Source organism: Psammomys obesus, unplaced genomic scaffold, assembly GCF_907164565.1.
Source record: "Psammomys obesus unplaced genomic scaffold, mPsaObe1.curated_primary_1811, whole genome shotgun sequence".
In the NCBI taxonomy this organism is placed as follows: domain Eukaryota; kingdom Metazoa; phylum Chordata; class Mammalia; order Rodentia; family Muridae; genus Psammomys; species Psammomys obesus.
In genome coordinates, this window is record NW_026594837.1 from 2396 (window position 1) to 22336 (window position 19941).

The 19941-nt window shown below is 47.8% G+C and overlaps 1 protein-coding gene and 1 pseudogene across 1 annotated transcript; both read left to right on the plus strand.

Annotated features, from left to right (window-relative positions):
- Positions 1-294: 294 nt before the first annotated feature.
- Positions 295-5775, plus strand: Prf1 (perforin 1). Its single transcript, XM_055619147.1, has 3 exons — positions 295-337; positions 2083-2654; positions 4549-5775. Exons 2-3 carry the CDS (start codon positions 2119-2121, stop codon positions 5675-5677), a joined length of 1665 nt encoding a protein of 554 aa, XP_055475122.1. The 5' UTR covers positions 295-337; positions 2083-2118; the 3' UTR covers positions 5678-5775.
- Positions 5776-6120: 345 nt separating this feature from the next.
- LOC129685635 (cytochrome c oxidase subunit 7A-related protein, mitochondrial-like) lies at positions 6121-15578 on the plus strand (annotated as a pseudogene).
- Positions 15579-19941: the final 4363 nt, after the last annotated feature.

The following is a 19941-nucleotide window of genomic DNA, read 5'->3' on the forward strand; positions in this document are numbered from 1 at the left end:
GCCTCCTCTCACCTTATGCACTCAAATCAGAAACAGAGAACAGTCAGTGGGCCTGTTGGACCACACGAGGGTCCCACACCCCAATAGCTCCGCTTGGCAGATGAGCCCTGGCCCTCACAGCTGACTTCCTGAAGCCTGTCACAGGCCGGATGAGGAGGTGACAACAGGGTGGGTGCTGCTGGGGACCTGTGACCACAGTCTGGGGGCAGGGCAGGAAGCAGTGGTGATGCTGGCGAGGATGGGCCTGCCTGCGGATTGATAGTTGCACCATTTCAAAAGCCCCCATTGGCAACTGCAGGTGTCCCCTGAACCCTGTCAGGTCTCTGTGGGACTTCAGGTAAGGAGAGGAAGGGTGGAAGCAGGGAGGCTGGGATACCCCGGGAAAGAGAGTTGGGAGGTAGAGCCCAGAGGACCCAGAAGTGTTAGCACCCTAAAACAAGAGCCTTGAGTCTCCGACAGCCTTCAGGCTCATCTCTAATTCCTTCATGTGCCCACTCTGGGGCTCGTGTGTAAATGAAGATTGGCCACAGTCTCAAAGGCTATTTCAAGTTCTGGCAGTTAGAGTCCTTAAAAGATGGAAATGGGCCAAGTGTGGAGTACACCTATGATTCCACCATCAGGAAGGCAGTGAAAACCTGTCACAAAAGATACAAGGGAAGGGAGAAGGGGGAGAGGAAAGAGAGGGAGAGGAGGGGAAAGGAAGAAGAAGCAAAACCTGTAAATACAATACAGTGAGTGCCAGAAGGGGACTGATGTCCGTGGGTCAGTCAGGAGTGTGTTGGTCTCTTACGCAGGATGACCAGAAAGCTTGACAGGATTCTCCCTTGCCTGTGTATCTCCCAGCCCTGCATGTCACCTGAATTCTGCCTCCAAGTCACTGCTCTAGGTAGAGCATGGAAGGCTGGGGCTGGGCGTGAGCGACACCTGAGCTCATCTCGCTTCTTCACCTGAGACCCTGTAGGCACAGGAGAAAAAAGAGGGCCTGGGAGGAGCTAGACCATATTTCCAATGATCTTAGGAAAATCTTGCTAAGTAGCAACACTAGAGTTATGAAGTAACAAAAATTAATTTATGGCTGGGGGTTCCCAGGACCATCGGAAATGTGTGTTTTCTGATGGTCATGACCCACCAGTTGAGAGCTGCTGAGACAGGAGATAGAAAGAGATTAAAAAACAGGCCCCCAAGCCACCTCAAAGCAAGGAAGACATTTCCAGTCCATTGCTGCCCAGCAGTAGGCAACAGGTAAGTGAGACAAGGAAATGCCAAGGCAGGAAAGCTGGGCAGAAGAAGGGCCTTACAAGGGCACAGTGAAAGGTCCCCCACACTAGATCCAAGATCATAGACACAGGGAGGCTTTCACTGTAGAACTGCGGCTGGTGTCCTTCCAGGAGGCTCAGAACAGCCACATGGGATGCTCTGGGAGAAGGAGGAACTCGGGAACTCACTGCCTCTCCGTATCTCTAAGGAGCGACAGAAATCGGTGCTGGAATTAGAGACAGAGAAAGAGAGTAAGCATTAGCTCGGAGCCATGCTTGGTGCCACAGGCTTGGGATTCTAGCTCCAGGAGGATCATACATTCAAGGATAGCCTAAGCTACAGTGACTTTAAAGCCATCCTGAGCAACTTAATGATACTTTATCTCAATATAAATAAGAGGTAGGGTATAGCTCGGGGGCAGAGCACTTGCCTAACATGCATAAGGCTTTGGGTCTATCCCCGGGATGCTGAGGGGAATCAGGTAGGAAAATGTGTCCTGATCTGGGTGGAAAACGACACTGTGGAGAGCCTAAACCTATTCCAGATTCTCTGTACCTTTTTCTACGGCTGCAGCCATTCCCTCCCCACACCCCCATCGCCAAGCGTTGCTTCAATCTTGATTCTCACTAGGTCTGATAGTAAAGCTCAGCAAGGGGCTTCCTCCTGGCTCTGTGTAACCTTTCTTGGTCTCTCTGTACAATGGACCAAGGCTGTGAGAGCCAGTCCAGCTCTGGCATGCAACAACTGAAGAGAATTTCAGTCTCTCTCCTGAAGATCCCCAGCTGTGAGTGAGATGTCAAGCACCCTTCATTCCTGTTCCCACAGCTTTCAGGGGCTCACTGCTACTGTGCCCGAAGCTCCATGGCCACGCGCCTGTTCCTCCTGGCCATTTTCCTGCTGCTGCCACAACCTGTCCCTGCTCCCTGCTACACTGCCACTCGGTCAGAATGCAAGAAAAAGCACAAGTTCGTGCCAGGTGCATGGCTGGCTGGGGAAGGTGTGGATGTGACCACCCTCCGCCGCTCCGGCTCCTTCCCAGTGAACACACAGAGGTTCCTGAGGCCTGACCGCACCTGCACCCTCTGTAAAAATGCCCTGATGCAAGATGCTATACAGCGCCTACCCCTGACAATCGCCCACTGGCGGCCTCACGGCTCAGGCTGCAGTCGTAAAGTGACCACAGCCAAGGCCACCTCCACAGAAGGTGTGGCCCGGGAGGCAGCTTCTAACATCAATAATGACTGGCGTGTGGGGCTGGAGGTGAACCCCAAGCCTTCAATAAACATGCAAGTGTCCATGGCTGGCTCCCATTCCAACGCAGCCAACTTTGCAGCCGAGAAGGCCCATAAGGACCAGTACAACTTCAATACTGACACAGTAGAGTGTCACCTGTACAGGTAAGAGCTCAAGCAGTGGAGAGAGGAGCCGGAAGGATAGTGGGTCTCTAAGGGGTCTAGGAGCTCTGGAATAACAGAGCAGAGTTCATTGCCTCACAGCAGGGGTCACCAAATCCTGATTGCTGCAGAGTCGTTGGTTCTCAACCTTCCTAACGCTGCAACCCTTTAAAACAGTTTGTGTTGTGGTGACCCCCAATCATAAAATTATTTCATTGCTACTTCATAACTGTGCTTTTGCTACTGCTATGGATTGTAATATAAATATTTGAAATACAGGATATATATGACTCTTGTGGAGGTCAGGACCCACAGGTTGAGAACCACTGCTCTAGATTCATTTCTACTGCTGTGATAAAAAAATGTCTGACCAAAAAGAAGCTAAGGAGAGAGGGCTTATTTTCTTCACACTTCTGGGTTATAGTCCATCACTGCAGCATGATGCCAAGGAAGCAGGAACCTGAAGTCGCTGGTCACGTCATACCCACAGCCAAGAGTAGAGAAAAACGAATGTTTAGCTGTGCTAGCTGTCTCTATTCTTATACAGTCCAGGGCCCCAAACAGAAAATGCTTCTACCCATTTTCAGGCTGGGTCATCCCACATCGATTAAAGCAATCAAGACAATCCTCCATAGTCAAGACCACATGCCAACCTGATCTAGATAGTCCTCCCTGAGACTCTCTACCCTGGTGATTTCAGGCTGTTTCAAGCTGACAATTACTAACCGTGGCACTGGTCTTTAGATGCCAGATCCTACAGCCCTATCCATCCATCTATTCAGCTATCTGTCTATCCATCTTATCACCTATCTATCTATCTATATCTATCCATCCATCTATCCTGTCTGTCTGTCCATCTACCCTCCTGTCCATCCATCTGCCTGCCCATCCATCCATCTGCCTGCCCATCCATCCATCTATTCATCTGTCTGTCCACCCATCCATCTACACATGCACCCACCCATCCACCCATCCATCATTCCTGTCTGTCTGTCCATCCTTCCATTTGTCTATCCTATTGATTTGTCTATCTACTTATATAACATCTATCCATCCATCCATCCATTAATCTATCCTATCTATCTATCTATCTATCTATCTATCTATCTATCTATCTATCTATCTATCATCCACCCATTCACCCATCCATTCATCTATTCATCTATCCACAATAGGCCTTCCCTATCCATGAGCACCCACATCCAGAGAAAAGGGAGATGGAAGCAAGATTGTTCCTAAGCCCTCATTGATGACATTTAGATGCAGGCAGTGAGCACCTAAGCCCTCTTTCCCAGGCATTGCCAACCTACCATAGGGTCCTTCCTGGGTAGGAACAGAGACAGGAGACCCGGTTGGGTCCTCCCTCCTCACTGCACAGATACACAGTAACTCTGCATCATCTGAACTGGTTTCTCTCTGCAGCCCTGGCTGTCCTGGAACCAGGTTGGCCTCTAGCTCACAAAGATCCACCTGCCTCTGCCTCCCTGAGTGCAGGGATTAAACACATGCTCCACCACAGCCCACAGCATTTAAAAAAAATCTATTTCATTTATTTATGTGATTATTTATTTGGGGTGTGTGTCTGTGTATCTGTGTATCATAGTAAGTGTGAGATCTTTTCTCTGCTTCTCCTAAGTGGGTTCTGGGGATCAAACTTGAGTTGGCAGGCTTAGCAGCCAGCTTTACCCACTGACACACGTGTACATGTTTACATTTTTAGATGGCATACATTAATTCTTGGTTCTTTCTTATCCCAACTCCTGCTGGCCCCTTCTTTTTCCCAACTAGCCCGCTCTACTTTCGTGTCTGTGTATGTATGGGAGAGATCTGGAAGGGGCTACTGAATCAGGGAAACACCACCCACTAAGCTCACCCAATGCTCTGCCCTCCTCCACAGCTTTCGCCTGATACAAAGACCCCCGCTGCACCCTGATTTCAGAAGGGCACTCAGGGACCTTCCCCCCAACTTTAACACCTCCACACAGCATGCTTACCACAGGCTCATCTCCTCCTATGGCACCCACTTTATTACGGCGTTGGACCTAGGGGGCCGCATCTCAGTTGTCACGGCCCTGCGTACCTGTGAGCTGAGCCTGAATGGGTTCACAGCTAATGAGGTAGCGGACTGCCTGAACGTGGAGGCCCAGGTCAGCATCGGCGCCCACCTCAGTGCCTCAAATGAACTCAAAGCTTGCGAGGAGAAGAAGAAGCAGCACAAAATGACCACCTCTTTCCACCAGGCCTATCGTGAGCGTCACGTTGAGGTGGTTGGTGGCCCCCTTGACTCAACACATGACCTGCTGTTTGGGAACCAAGCTACACCTGAGCAGTTCTCAACGTGGATAGGCTCACTGTCCGGCAGGCCTGGTCTAGTGGACTACAGCCTGGAGCCCCTGCACATGCTGCTGGAAGAACTGGACCTGAAGCGCGAGGCACTGAGACGGGCTATCAGCCATTATGTGATGAGCAGGGCTCGCTGGCGAGACTGTAACCGGCCCTGCAGGCCAGGCCAGCATAAGAGTGCTCGTGACTCGTGCCAATGCGTATGCCACGATTCGAAGGTCATCAACCAGGACTGCTGTCCACGCCAGAGGGGCTTGGCCCGTCTGGTGGTGACCAATTTCAAGGCAAAGGGTCTGTGGGGAGACTACTTCACAGCCACTGATGCTTATCTGAAGGTCTTCTTTGGTGGCCAAGAGCTTAGGACCAATACAATATGGAATAATAACAACCCCAAGTGGGCCGACAGGCTGGACTTTGGGGATGTGCTCCTGGCCGCAGGGGGACCCCTGAGGGTACAAGTCTGGGATGCCGATCACGGTTGGGATGATGACCTTCTTGGTTCTTGTGACAAGTCTCCCAACTCTGGTTTCCATCAGGTGCATTGTGGCCTGAACCACGGCAGTATAGAATTCCTCTACCATGCCAAGTGTTTGCCCCATCTCACGGGAACGACCTGCCTGCAGTATGCCCCCCAGGGGCTTCTAGGAGACCCTCCAGGAAACCGAAGTGGGGCTGTATGGTAAAACTAACACGCCTGAAAGCTGGGCAGTGGTGGCGTGTGCCTTTAATTCCAGCACTTGAGAGGTGGAGACAGGCAAATAGCATGCCTAACCTTAACAACCCTAACCCTAACCTTGCAGGGAGATCCACAATGGCTTAATAATGCAGTGGGGAGTGTGGCTTGAACCTCTCCCTGAAGTGGCTAAGTTTAACAATAGAGATTCCCTGATTCTCCCTGTCCACACTGCCTCAGCCCTCCAATACCCCCAAGCCTGGAAGCTACTGCTGCACAGCATAAACCCTGGCCAGAAGCTGTCTCCACCCAGCTTTAAGACCCTCCCTCCTTGACATAGCAAGATCAACTGTTAGAGGCAATCCCAGAGGCCCTGTGTACCTTTTGTCTCTCACTCTGCTCCTGATGAATCCTGTGTTGCCAAGCACATGGCTTGACAGAGGGCCTATAAAAATGATGCGAGGTAAGCATGCTGGTGGCATTGTGGCACAGAAGTGGGGAGAAAGGGTGCCCCAGAGACAGACTTCTATGCAGTTTGATAAAATGGGCCGGCAAGTACTGTAAGTGAGCTGTTTTTTGGTTTTGGTTTTGTTTTGTTTTGTAATTTTGCTGGTAATGTAGGACCCCAAAATACCTTCCGCTCTGAGTCAACAAACAGTAGCATTAACTTGGTAATAAATAATGATGAGCATTCAGTTTCTGGCTGAAAGACAATGTGGAGGGGTGGGGACTGTGGGGCGCTGCAGGGGCACCCTTAAATGGCTGCATCTATACTCGGGAAATTCGAGCCCAGCACCACAGGCTCTTCTGGCTTCTTTTATTTGCATTTATCTATTTGTGTGTGTGTGTGTGTGTGTGTGTGTGTGTGTGTGTGAACATGCATGTGCCTATGTATGCCATAGCACAAATGTGGAAGTCAGAAGACAACATGCAGGTCAGTTCTCACCTCCCATCATGTGGGTTCCAGTTATCAAATGCAGAAATGTTGCTCAAGTTCTCAGACTTGACAGAAAGCACTTTTTTTTGTTTTTCAAGACAGGGTTTCCCTGTGTAGCCTTGGCTGTCCTAGACTCTCTTTGTAGACCAGGCTGGCCTTGAACTCGGCAATCTGTCTGTCTCTACCTCCCTGAGTGTTAGCATTAAAGGCATGTACCACCACGCCTGGCTTGAACAGCAAGTACCTTAGCCCCAGTGAGCCATCTCCAGCCCCTTCTCACCTCTCCTCCTCCTAATCAAGATTTATTTTTATTTTATGCGCATGAGCATTTTGCCTGCTGTGTGTGTGCCTGGTACCCGAAGAACTCAAAAGAGGCATTAGAGCCTCTGGAACTGGAGCTGCAGATGGTTGTGAGCCAGCATGTGGGTGCTGAGACCCAAACCTGGCTCCTCTGGGAGAGCAGCAAGTGCTCCAACCACTGAGCCATCTCTCCAGCCCCTTCTTCTCATGTCTTAAAATAACCAGGAGTCCCAATCTGGATTCCATTTTACTCTACAGAAATAAACTTATAAGTAGACACTTAGAAGACAGAGAGAAGAGTGTGTGCATGCACGTGCGTGTGTGTGTGTGTGTGTCTGTGTGTTTGTGTCTGTGTGTGTAAGCATGTGTATGTCTGTGTGTGGATGTGTCTGTGTGTGTATATGTGTGTGCTGTCACTGGCTCAGGGCTGCCCATCTGGAAAACTCAGCTTCCAAGAGAATCAATGTGCATGGGTTGATAAGTTCTCCCCTGTTCTACCACTTGAAGGAAGCAGTGGTTCTAACAGGGTGGTCTGCTCAGCCAGCACCAGGATGAAGCACAGGCAAGATCTGTGGCAGGACTTGGCCATGTATGTGTGTAAGTTTGCAAGGCCGTTTGTAGTCAGAGGGGCTCAGAGGAACCACACAGACCCTGAGTGGGTTTGAAAGTCCCAACAAAATAAACTATGAGGGATGTGCAAGACCCAGAAACTCAAACCCCAATCCCTGACATTGCAGTGACTCTAAGTGCCCAGCAGGCGGGAGGAGCAGAAGGGTCTAGAAGCCTGTGGAAACCACTGTTCTTACATATTTCCTGTCTCAGCCACACACAAACAAGAGCACAGGAGACCTTGCATGACAGCTTGACACATGACACTACCTGTGGCCCTAGAGGTAAATAAAGGTTGTTTCGAGCCAAACCCCACTGGGAAAACAGATCTGCAGAACTGCGGGGGGCGGGGGGCAGGACTCATTTGGCAAGCCCTTTACCAAACTTCAGTTTCTCTCAAATGATATTCTGTGGTTTTCCTCCTTTCTCAGGACTGCTTGAAGGGGGTCACCAGTTTTTGTAGGATAAAAGAAGCCATCCTGAGGGAGGTCATTGACCCTGAAAGTTCACCCACCAGCCCTCCTAGTTTCACATACAGAGAAACTGAGGTCAGAGAGAATGGAGGGCCATTGTTTGAATAGAGTTTTGGGGGGAATTTTTTCTCTCTTTGAACTTAACTGAGGTCAAGATATTAATGGCAGAAATAAGACAGCCAGGTCTCTGATTCCTGGCACTCCATCCTGGGCACAGTGTTAAGATGCCAAGAGCATAGGAAGGAGAGTTTATTTGTATTTTTTAAAGATTTGTTATTTTATATTATGTGTATAAATGTTTTGCTTTTGCATACTTATAGAGGCCAGATAAGGGTACCAGATCCCCTAGAACTGAATTAAGGACAATTGTTAGCCACCATGCGGGTACTGGGGACTTAGCCTAGGTCCTCTGCAAGAGCAGTGAATGCTCTTACCCTATAAACCATCTCTCCCCTATTTATTTATATTTTGAGACAGGGTCTCCTGTAGTACAGTCTGGCCTCAAACTTGATTTGTAGCCTAGGATGACTCTGAACTCTAATCCCTTTGCCTTCAGGATTACAGGAAGGTACGACCACACCCAATTCTATCCAACCATTAGCACTGACTCACTGACCATACATGCTTCCTCTACTTTGTCTTATCCTACAGCGGGACTTCCTGGGACTTCCTCGGACCTGCCAGCAGTTAAATAAAGACATGGAGACTTAGTAATATTTAAAAGTTTGGGCCATAGCTGGGAAGATTCTCAGTTAGCTCATCCCGACTATTCTAGCCCACGACCTGTCACCGGGCTACTTCAGCCCTGTTGTCTGCTTCTTCCTCTGTCATGCTGAAGAATCCCCCACATCTGAATTCTCCCAGAGACCCTCTCTCTGCCTTCCCCTTCTGCTCATCCATTGGCTGCCAGCTCTTTACTAAAGCCAATCATTTACAATTCTAGATTGCCTTAGGCAGGTGAGGGAGGAACAAATATTTACAAACTATGAGATGACTGATGGGCCATAGCTCTGAACTATACAGAATTAACAATTGATATACAGAGACACCCCTTCACACAGTACACTCCAACCCTGCCCCACCTTCCTTCCCCACACCTGCTGGTGCTCTCTAGAATCACCTCCTACAGCCATGGCCTGGCTCAAAGCCCTATCGTTGAAACTGCCTCTGGGGAAACCAGCTGTTTTCCTTCAGGCTGGGAAAGACATGTCTGTTGATATCATGATTACCTGGAAAGAATGAAGCCCTGAGCTCAGATCCCAGAAACCATACAAACATGCTGACCTTGTAAGCGCTGGTGAGGCAAAGTCAGGAACATCCCTGAGCATCACTGGCCAGCCATTTCAGCCTAATTGGGGAACTTCAGGACAATAAAAAAACCTGAGTCAAGGAGGCAGACTTTGTTTCTGAGGATGACACTAGACATTATCCTCTGGCCTCTACACATACACACACACACACACACACACACACACACACACACACACACAGATGGCCTCTACACATGCACACACAGAAAGACACATGTATATGCATGCATACACACATACAGACATGTATACACACACTCACACACATGCATGCACACACAGACACACATATCCATACACCATATACATGCATACGTGGTGTACACATGCACAGACACACATATACACTACACACAGATATGTATGCATACACACGTACCTCACTCTTGTACTGACACAAGCACACATGCATGCATACACACACGAGCATACACACTCATGCATGAATACACATGCACACACATGCACACGTTCACACAGACACACTCATACACACACATCCATCCATACATACACACACACACTTCATTTTAATTTTAGGTGTATGAGTATCTTGCCGACATCTAAGTCTGTGCACCTCATGCACGCCTGATGCCCACAGAGACCAGAAAAGGGTGTTAGATCCTTTGGAACTGGAGTTATAGACTGTTGTCAACTAGCATGTGGGTGCACCTGACTCAAGAGTTGTGAGGTCACCTCCAGTTTGTTCTTGGGCCCCTTCAGTCCCCGAGCTGCCTGATAAGTTCCTTCAGGACTGACTTCCACTTGAAGATGCCCATACCTTCCCAGGGTCAGGACAGGCCTGGCACCAAGTAGGTGCCAGTGCTGGGCAGCATCTAGAGCTGCTGGAACCCAAGGTCATGAATGTTGAGAGTCTCGTTGGAGGTTAGGATTTGGGCTACTTGCACAGAGACAAACCTCAGCCACAGGAAGGACCCTGGAAAACAACAAGGAGTGACTTGAACAAATCAAGAAACTCCCATTCTCCCCACGCAGACCAGCTACCCAGACTCAGCCTATGGTCTGACCCCGAGGCTCTTCCAGCTCTAGCGATATCCTGAAACGACCTAAGACTGCTCCCCCAACTGCAGCTGTCCCAGCTGTGATGCAAGGAAGCTCAAGGGAAGATTTCTACACAGCTCTGGAGCTCAGAGGGTCTCAGCTGAGATGCCACAGCCATCTCACCCTGGCAGTCTGCATGGCAGGAACTGCCATCCCTCATCCTGGAGGAGGCCTGAATCCCTCTGCATCTCTCTTCCCAGAGGCCAGCCCTCAACTCTGGCTAGCCCAGACTAGAACAGCTGCTGTTGTTCTGCAGGCTAAAACCAGACTTTGTTGTTCAGTGTGGAGCCTCAATGGCACATCTGGACTCATTGTTAATTCCCCAACATCTGGTTCTTAACTTTGTCTTCAAAGAGCGGGAACGTCAGCTTTCTGGAAGGACCTTGGGCTTTTCTCTGGGAGCCCCCAGCCTCCCTGTGACTATGAAATAAGGCTGACCCAAGGAGGACAGCCTCATCTCTCTGTCCTCAATGCTCTCAAGATTCAGAGCCACTGTACTCCAGGAAGTTTTCTCAGTGTCCTGCAAAGGGCAGAAGGCAGTAATTGGGCAAGCAAGGACATCATCACTACCCATTGCCTGCCCCTCCCCAGGGTGGGTTTTAGGACACCATATGAATTCATTTTGTAAAACGTTTTTTTCCAAGTCGGAGACTGGGAAGAGTGCCCTCGCTGCCTTCTCTGCCCCACCCCTTCCAGGTGGCCTCTCCTGAAAAGCACAGAGCTTTAGGCACTGGGTAGGTTTTAACTTCTTTGCCCTTCTCAACAGCCTAGTAAGGTAGATATATGTCTCCCCATCACCCATAAAACCACAGCTTTCCCACTCCGTTTTATAGACACCGTAAGACCTCAGGAGCATACCTCCAGACTATGCACAGCATCCCTGGGGTTCTCCAGACACCCCTAGTGCCATCAGTGCCTGTAGCTGCCCCACTAAGCCGAGCACAGTGGTGCACGTCTGTAATCCCAGCACTCCGGGAGGCAGAGACAGGAGGATCTCTGTGAGTTTGAGGCCAGCCTGGTCTACAAAGAAAGTCTAGGACAGCCAAGGCTACACAAAGAAACATGGTCTTGAAAAACAAAACAAACTAAAACAATAATAATAATAATAAACAAAAAAAAAAGACATTCTCGAGGAGCAATGTGCCCATACCCTGCCATTCCAATTTCCTAAAAACATGATAAAGCACATAAAGGGAACATTTCTGGCCTGTGTAGCATCCAGTGGCATCCAAGGAGGGCACAATATTGCATAACCATCACCGACAAGCTGACCCCAAACTTTTCATCTTCCTCAAAACAATGATGTGTCCATGATGCTAAAATTCCTTCATGGGGGCGGGAGATGCAAGCCACACCTACCCCCTTTCCTAAGGTACCAACGACACACAGATGCACAATTCCCTCAAAGTTCACTCTAAGGAACTGAGTTTATTGATCTTCCTCACAGAGCACAGATGAGGACAAGTGTTCTCTCCCCTCCTCAGAGGCCTTGCCTGAAAAGCCTTACCCAGCAAGATGAGGGCTTCTCTGTAGCTGCATAGATACAGTCCACCTCCCCTGTACTTCCCACCTAAGTATTATAGTCCCTCACAGCTCACATGCAATTAAGGCAGAGCTACGGACAATGGTTGGTGAGGGCTGCTGGGTATTCAGATGAAAATTTCACAACCCTCTCACCCATCCCTGAGGGATGACAAAGAAGAAGCCCAGCTGGGATAGTCATTTTGCAAGGAGCATTGCTGAACTCCCCAAATGGGAGTTGCTTGACCCAGGAGACAGTCACTCACAGGCGCCCACTAAACAGTAGTAACCCCAGCTCTAGAAACGTGTCCTACCCTCTGTCATTCTGTCCTTTGCTCTGTGCTGGGTACTTGTTGTGCCTGAGGAATTCCATAATCTTATGTTCTGTGTCTGGCTTCTGTCACTGTTCAGCTGTGTTGTATCAAAATAGCATTCCATTTGTGGCTGAGTAATGATGCTATGAACGGTGGTGTCGAAGCGCCCTGCTTTTAGATCCCTGCCTCAGAACAGGATTGTGGCTCATGTGGGAGTTTCCCTCAGCCACAATCCCCCCTGTCAGGCGAGAACTTCCCATGGGTGCATGGGGACTGCGGCTCCCTCCCCCACCTTCCCCTTACACCCTCCCCACAATAATGAGGCCACTGATGAGGCCACTGATCCCTCAGTTCTGGTGAGGACTTCTCTGGCAGAAAGGAGGGAGGACAGCTCCCTGTAGTCCACATAGACTGATCAGAAGCCCCTCCTCCACACGAAGTCCCTCCCTTCCATCCCAGAACTCCCCAGGCTCAGGGTGACTGCTAAGAGCATCCTTTTCACAAGTGACAGTAGAAGGCAGATCCTGAGCTGCCCTGGGACAGGTGTCCAGCCTGGGCTCCCCTCTCCCACCACAAGCAAAGCAAACTGGGCAAAGCAGAAAAGCCTGGGTTACACTGTAACTGGAAGCATAAACACAGCCCTGTTTATAATAATTTTTAAAACACAATAAAAACAATCTCTGTGGAACAAATTGAGAGGGCCAGCTGGTTGGTAGGGAATTACACAATTTTCCTTTTTGTTAAAAAAAAAAAAATGCTTTACATGTGGAGGTCATAGAAGAACTTGCAAAGACTGTTTCTCTCCACCTTATAAGGTCTCTGGGATCAAACACAGATCATAACACTTTGTGGCAAGGGCCTTTACCTGCTGAGCCATCTTATCAGGCCTACATAACTTTCTTAAGAAATCAAAATGTAGCCTGTTGTGGTGCTTCACACCTTTAATTCCAGCACTCGGGAGGTGAATTCGAGGCCAGCCTGGTCAAGAGAGAGTTCCAGAGTTACACAGAGAAACCTGTCTCAGGAAAACAAAAAAGAAAGAAGACAAATGAATGCTTCCAAAAGTTTCAGAAGTCATTCTCCCCACACACATTTATGAAGCAAAGCATGGAAACTGGCCCCTGAGCCCGGAGCAGTTGAAATGCCTCTTCCCTGTGCTTTACAGGTGCTGTGGCCCTGCTGATGGGGGGATGACGGGTTACTCTCTGTCATCTTCAGCCAGGTGTGGTGGCACATGGCTTTTAATCCTAGCACTGAGGAGGCAGAGGCAGGCAGACCTCTCTGAGTTGGAAGCCAGCCTAGTCTGAAAAGTGAGTCCAGGACAGCCAGGGTTCTGTTAAACAGGGAAACCCTGTCTCAAACAAAACAAAAACAAAGAAAGAATGGAAAAGATAGAAAGAAAAAGAAAAGGTGTAACAACTCATTTCTCAACTCCTTTCACCAACTATTTCTGAAAGCATCCCTCACTGTCTACCTTTACTGAACTAATGAAACTGGACAAGAGTCCATCGGAGTCAGGCATAACGCATACCGTGGTGATTCCAGCCCTTTGGGAGCTGAGACAGGAACACTGTCTTCAGAAGACTGTCATGAATTCAGGGACAGCTTAGGCTATAGTGCTAAGACCTAGGCCAGGCTGGACCCTGTCTCAAAAGAACAGATAGAGGAAAAACTGTGGGAAGCACAGATAAACACTAGGGAAGCCAGGAAGGTTGAACAAGTATGGTTATCTCTTCAAAGCAGGTTATACAGAGATGTGAAACCTGTCTTCTGCTCAGGTGGCTGGGATAGATGTGGCTGACAGCCTGGTGATTTCTGTGCTCTTTGTCTAGCCAGGCCGCATCCCAGACTCTTGTTTATCTCAGCCAGTCTACAGCACTATGCTCCATTATCGTGAGCATTATCATGAGTCCCCTATCATGAGCATTGTTCATCTTGAGCCTGTTTCCTCAGTTAATCTACAGAACCCATCTCTATGGAAGACGTTGCTCACATTTTAGCAAGTTTTGATGTAATCTGTTTTGAGTTTTGTATACAACAAAACTCAAAACTCAAAACAAAACTCAAAACGTGAGACTGAACTCATTATCACCAGAAATGTTTTTTTTTTTTCCAAATTGCTCTATGCTTAATAAACCAGCTGGCATTAGACTCTCTGTGTTTGAACCAATGCTGGCCAGTCATGTTGAACCAGACTTCCTTCTTGTCTCTCTCAGAGTGATATTCCATTGGCCGTGGTGTTTGCAGAGACCCTCATTGAAAAAACAAACAAACAAACAAACAAACAAAACCTCACATGAATTAAAGAATCCACTCAAAGGCAGAGCAGGCCAGAGTGTAGAGTGTGTCCACGCTTGGTAAATGACATAGAGTGAGTAGGTAAGGCTTCTCTCACTCTGTCTGCCTATTTCTCTCTCTGGCTCTCTCTCGTTCTCTCTCCAGGGCCTCACTATGTAGGCCAGGCTGCCTCCTGAGTGCTGTGATTAAAGGTGTTCATCACTACACTCAAGCTGATTACAATAGACTCCTTTGGAGCCAGGTGCTGGTGGCGGAGGCAGCAGATTCTACACTGGAAGGCAGAGGCAGGCCGATCTCTGTGAGATCAAGTCCAGCCTGGTCTACAGAGCAAGTTCCAGGACAACCAGGGCTGCACAGAGAAAGCCTGTCTTGAAAAACACTAAGCTCGGCTGCAGAGATGGCTCAGAGATTAAGAGCACTGGCTGTAATTCCTAAAGGTCCTAAATTCAATTCCCAGCAACCACAGAGTGGCTCATAACCATCTATAATGAGAACTAGTGCCCTCTTCTGGCATTCAGGCACACATACGGTCAGAATACTGTATAAATAATAAATAAATATTTTAAGAAAGAAAGAAAGAGGGCAGACTGGAACATGGTTCAGTGGTTAAGAGCACTGGCTGTTCTTCCAGGGGACCTGGGTTCAATTCCCAGCAACCACATGGCAGTTACTGGCTGTAACTCCAGTTCCAGGGGACCCAACACCGTCACATAGACATATGCAAGTGGAACACTAATGAACATAAATAAAAAATAAATATAAAAAAAAAGAAAGAAAGAAAGAAAGAAAGAAAGAAAGAAAGAAAGAAAGAAAGAAAGAAAGTGCCACTAAGCTCGTGGCAGTGCAAATCTGGGCTCAGCCAACGTGTACTATAAGCTTAGCGGTTTCATGCAGAAGTTGGCTGGAGCTTGGGCTTCAGGGGCCTATAGTCCACAGGGGTTGAAGCCCACAGAAGCACGGCCTATCATTTCTACCACACTGACTAAACGAACCTCCAGTGTGACAAAGTGTGATTATGCAGGGAAGAACAAAGTCCCAGAGCTGCAGAAATTCCTCCAGAAGGCTGACAGTGTGCCCATCCACCTGAAATGAGGCCTTCTGGACCAAACGCTTTACTAGGCCACATTGGCTCTGACGGTGGAACGGACCATGTATTGCCTGATCGCCCTCTATCTGGCTCCACAGCCCAAAACCAAATGAATTAGCCTAGAGAGGACTGGTTTGCTTTGTGGCACAGACCTTTGAATTTTCATTTTTTATTATTTCTGTTTTGTTTTGTTTTTCCACCTGGATAGTCTACTAAACATTTCTGCAAACAAAGGAAAATACAAGAATCTATCGGTTTTGGTTTGGTTATAAGATGTGGGTGGCCTGCCAGATGTAAGGAGTTCATTTTTCAGTTAAAACTATTGTTTAAGGAAACGGCGCTGAACTGTGTTTGTGCTCCTGATTCCCCTGGAGATGCCGGATGACTCTCACAAGCTCATGGATGGCAGCAGTGCTCAGGGGTTCCAGACTGTGTAAGCAGGAACCTGTAAAGGAATTTTAATTTAGAACATGGCTTCTCCGACAAGAGATCTCATCCAAAGGCCTTCTAGGTCTGTGTGATTGGGCTGGAATACAAACAGGACTTAATCCATGAGACAGAGGCAAGCAGATCTGAGTTCAAGGCCATCTTGGTATAGACCAAATATCAGGTAAAGAAAAGCTTAGGTCCAGGTGTGGTGGTACATGCCTTTAATCCCAAACAATGAAGGTAAAGTTAGTTTGCAGAAGAACATATCCATGTTTGAAAGTGATGTCTAATTGAATGGCAGAAAAAGTGATGAAATCAGAGAAGATTTGACAGAATAGGATACAGGGAGAGAGAGTGTGTAAACAAGAGAGAGAGAGAGAGAAGAGATGACAGTTTTACCGGGACAGTAATTTAGAAACAGGTTGTAGAGAGAGAACTCAGGTGAAGAAAGGACAAGCCAGAGAGTGAGAAAGAGTCAGAAGATTAGAAAAAATTGCTGGAGTTAGTTCGAGGCCAAGAGCAATTCCAGGGCTAAGACAGAAGCCAGATTGAATAAGTCAGCTGGGAGAGGAGTTTGAGCCAGACAGGAGTTGAACCAGCCAGCAACAAGCTCAATAAGAAGAAAGGATGAGCTCTCAAAAGCTGAAAACATTCTAGGCCTAGGTTACATTGCATGAAGGCTAGAAGCTTCCAGGACTAGGCCTAAGTTAGCAGACGGAGACAATGAACCTATAAGACAACTGAAACAGGCGAATAAAAATATGTCCCTTTCACAGGGACCACAGAAGCCAGAGGTCAGACATGTGAAATGAGGGTGAGCCACTTGGGGGATTTTTTTTTCCCCACCTTTCAGTAAAATGTTAACAGAAATTTGCAATCTGCCCCGATCTATTGAGTAGCTTGTTTCGAAGGGTTATTTGCCTCACCCAGATCTTTCGTGAAATGTTATCTACTTGTTCCATCATGGGAAAGAGAACACTGGTCAGTGTTGGGACTTTAGACAGCTGTACAAGAAATTCTCCTTTAATAAAAGCTTGGCCTTATGATTTATTTGACTGCAAAATAAATACACATATTAAAAAAACATTTTTTAAAAAGACTTTTTTCTTTCTTTCTTTTTGGTTTTTCCAAACAGGGTTTGTCTGTGTAGCCCTGGCTGTTCTGGATTTGCTTTGTAGACCAGGCTAGCCTCAAACTCACAGACTGCCTGCCTCTGCCTCCCCAAGTGTTGGGATTACAGGCATGCACCATTGTGCCTGCATTCTTAGTTAGGCTGGGGCCCTAGCACATGGGAGAGTGCAGCCCTCATCTAGAGCGGATCTCCCTCCTCAGCTAACATGCTATGGAAATCTCTTACAGGCATGTCAGAGCTGAGCCTCCAAGGAGGCTCCAAATACTGCCAAGGCCTGAAGATGGAAGAAACTCCATGGGAAATGAGCTCTGCCTAACAGGGTGACGGCTATCTAGGCCCAGATCTACTGAGGACTGAGAAGCCCTGGGTGTGCTTCAAGCATGCGTGAGAGAAAGCTCTCTCCATTCCCTCAAAATACGAAAGTGCAGGGTGAAGCAACTGGGTTTGACAGGCACATACAGGAGGGAGGGAGAGCCAGGCCATTCTGAGCAGAGGGGTCACCTTACTACCACTCATGGCTTCCTGGGCCCTCTTACTCACAGTTGGCAAAGGTTAATTCGCAGGGGAAAATTAAAAAGCCAAGATATAGAATGAATGAAATTTCTCTATTAAAAATGCATACAAAAATAATAAATGCCAGCCCATGAGTTTCAGGAAATCTCCCAGCAGTAGATAATTTATATCATACGATTTGGGGGAGGTGGGTTTTGTTTTGTGTTTTTTTTTTTTGTTGTTTTTTTTTTTCTAAGAAAAGATTTCTCTGTGTAGCCTTGGCTGTCCTGGACTTGCTTTGCAGACCAGGCTGGCCTCGAACTCAGATCTGCCTGCCTCTGACTTTCCGAGTGCTGGGATTACAGGCATACGCCACGGCACCTGGCTGTTATAAGAACTGTTTTAAAAGCTGAAAATACAGAAGGTGTCTCACATGTTTATAAGGTTGGCATAACCCTGCAGTGGACTGAAAGCAAGGACAAGAGGGGAAACATTAAAAACATAGATTTAAGATTTCTATATATAATGAAACATAGTAAAATACTAATAACATTTATCTAGGACAGCAACAATGATCGACACTGAAAACTCTGTTCATGTATATTCCAGTATCACCACATTAAAAGAAACCAGGTATGATGGCTCACACATGTATTCCCAGAATTTGGAAAAGGGAGGGAGGGAGGGAGGGAGGGAGAAAAGAAGAAAGAAAGAAAGAAAGAAAGAAAGAAAGAAAGAAAGAAAGAAAGAAAGAAAGAAAGAAAGAAAGAAAGAAAGAAAGAAAGAAAGAAAGAGAGAGAAAGAGAGAAAAAGAAAGAAAGACAGAGAGAGAAGAGAGAGAGAAAGAAAGAGGGGAGGAAGGAAGGAAGGAAGGAAAGAAGGAAGGAAGGAAGTTAGGCCGGGGGGGGGGAGGAAGAAGAAAAAAACATGAACTTGAAAAAAAAACTTGGAGGGCATGCTAGCATACACCTTTGACCTCGGGGCTCAGGCATAGGTAGGAAGGATGTGGGCTCAAGGATAGCCTGGGCTGCTAAGAGTTCAAGGCTGATCTGGGCTATGCAGCAACATTTTTGTCTCAAAACACAAAAACAAAACAAAACGAAAAACTAAGGGTCTGGGGACTTGGCTCAGTAATAGAGCACTTGCCTAGCGTGTACGATGGATGCCCCGGGTCCTACCCAGAACATCAGGACAAAGAAAGATGAATCAGGAGAAAGAGCAGCCTGGCTTCCTCCCTGTCTGTCTGCCTGACAATCTATCCAGGAACTGGTGACATCAGTTACCATGTCCAGCCTGCCACTTTAACAATTGCAGTGGAAACTATCTAAGCGTCAGTCCAAATGGTGGATAAATAAATACATGAGAGAATGTTCCAGCCTTGACAGTACTCTGGGAGAGTTACATTAAGAAAAAATAAATAGAAGTCCTTGGCTTGGAGTTTTGTTGTTACTGCTGCTGCCGTTGTTTTCCCTTTCAGACTGACAATTGCAGACCATGGCCCTGAGTGTCTGCCCATCTGGGAAATGGGAAACAGCACTTCCTAAGCAGCTGGTGTTGGACTGGGGGCCCCGAAGCCTGACCCACTGAACCCAGAGCAAGCATATCACTTCCAGGCCAGCTCAGATGAATTCATTGTGGCTGATGTGGAAGGAGACAAGAATCTACTGAGAGGCCGTGCAAAACACTTCAAAGGCCCATGTCATTGGTGTGGCTTCAGATGAAAGCACTTTGGGTGCGGAGGGGATCACTTGACAATACACAGGGCTCCAACCAGAACCTCAAGAGCCTGACAGGGCCTCTTCTAAGTCACTTGTCCCCTCAGTCTCCACTCTGTCACCCCAGCTTGCCACAGGGCTCAAGATCTCTCCTTTTTTCCTTCTTTAGGGCAGGGTCTCACTATGTATCCCAAACTCCTGATATTCCTGTCTCTGCTCCCGGAGTTCTGGGATTATCTACACATCCAATTTTATTTGGTGCTGGGAATTCCCACAAGCTAGGCAAGCATGGTACTTATCAAGCCACACCCCCAGTCCCTGGCAAGAACATTTTAAGAGATATAACAGACAGTGGCAGCCAAGGTAGGGAGTAGCACTCACTGCTGTTTGAGATTGTTCAGAGGCCATCGCTGAAGGGGAACAACTTGAAGGTGGCTATGAGATCCCCTCATAGGCATCCACTTCTCTGATAAATAGCTAGAGATTGGCACTGCCATCTTCAAACTCAGGGTTTGTCGACCTGGTTCTCAGCCCAGACTGCTAAAGCCTCTCCAGTAGCCCTGCCCTCCACAGGATAACAATCCTTTGTCTCCTT

Excerpts from the sequence above, each read along its gene's own strand:
- Prf1 (XM_055619147.1), top strand. The coding sequence starts at position 2,119 with ATGGCCACGCGCCTGTTCCTCCTGGCCATTTTCCTGCTGCTGCCACAA. Across the intron at positions 2,655-4,548 it reads GTAGAGTGTCACCTGTACAG|CTTTCGCCTGATACAAAGAC; the intron begins GTAAGAGCTCAA and ends CCTCCTCCACAG.